General features: G+C 74.3%; 1 protein-coding gene across 1 annotated transcript in view; it reads right to left on the reverse strand.

Annotated features, from left to right (window-relative positions):
- Nucleotides 1-4: 4 nt before the first annotated feature.
- Nucleotides 5-218, reverse strand: part of EPN3 (epsin 3) — a gene marked incomplete at its 3' end in the record, with an annotated part of 4,364 nt that continues 4,150 nt past the window's right edge. Inside the window, exon 7 of the mRNA XM_010292784.1 lies at nucleotides 5-208. Coding sequence (XP_010291086.1) covers nucleotides 5-208 — 204 coding nt within the window. The remainder of the gene's footprint in view (nucleotides 209-218) is intronic.

Genomic DNA, 218 nt, shown 5'->3' on the forward strand with positions numbered 1-218 from the left:
CCCAGGGGTCCACAGGAGGGAAGCCAGAAGTCAAGGGCGCTTTCCCCCAAGGGTCGGAGGCTGCAGTGGTGCCGGGGGGGAAATCCCAGGGCCCGGCAGAGGTTTGCTGGGACGAGGCGCTCGCCTGGGAGAGGGGCTCCCCGCCGGCAGCCGGGACCGGCACCCAGGGGGCAGCCGCACCGGCCCAGGCAGAGGCTGGGGGGCCCCCCTTTGGGGTC

The sequence above is a fragment of the Phaethon lepturus genome, unplaced genomic scaffold (assembly GCF_000687285.1).
Source record: "Phaethon lepturus isolate BGI_N335 unplaced genomic scaffold, ASM68728v1 scaffold38498, whole genome shotgun sequence".
Taxonomy (NCBI): domain Eukaryota; kingdom Metazoa; phylum Chordata; class Aves; order Phaethontiformes; family Phaethontidae; genus Phaethon; species Phaethon lepturus.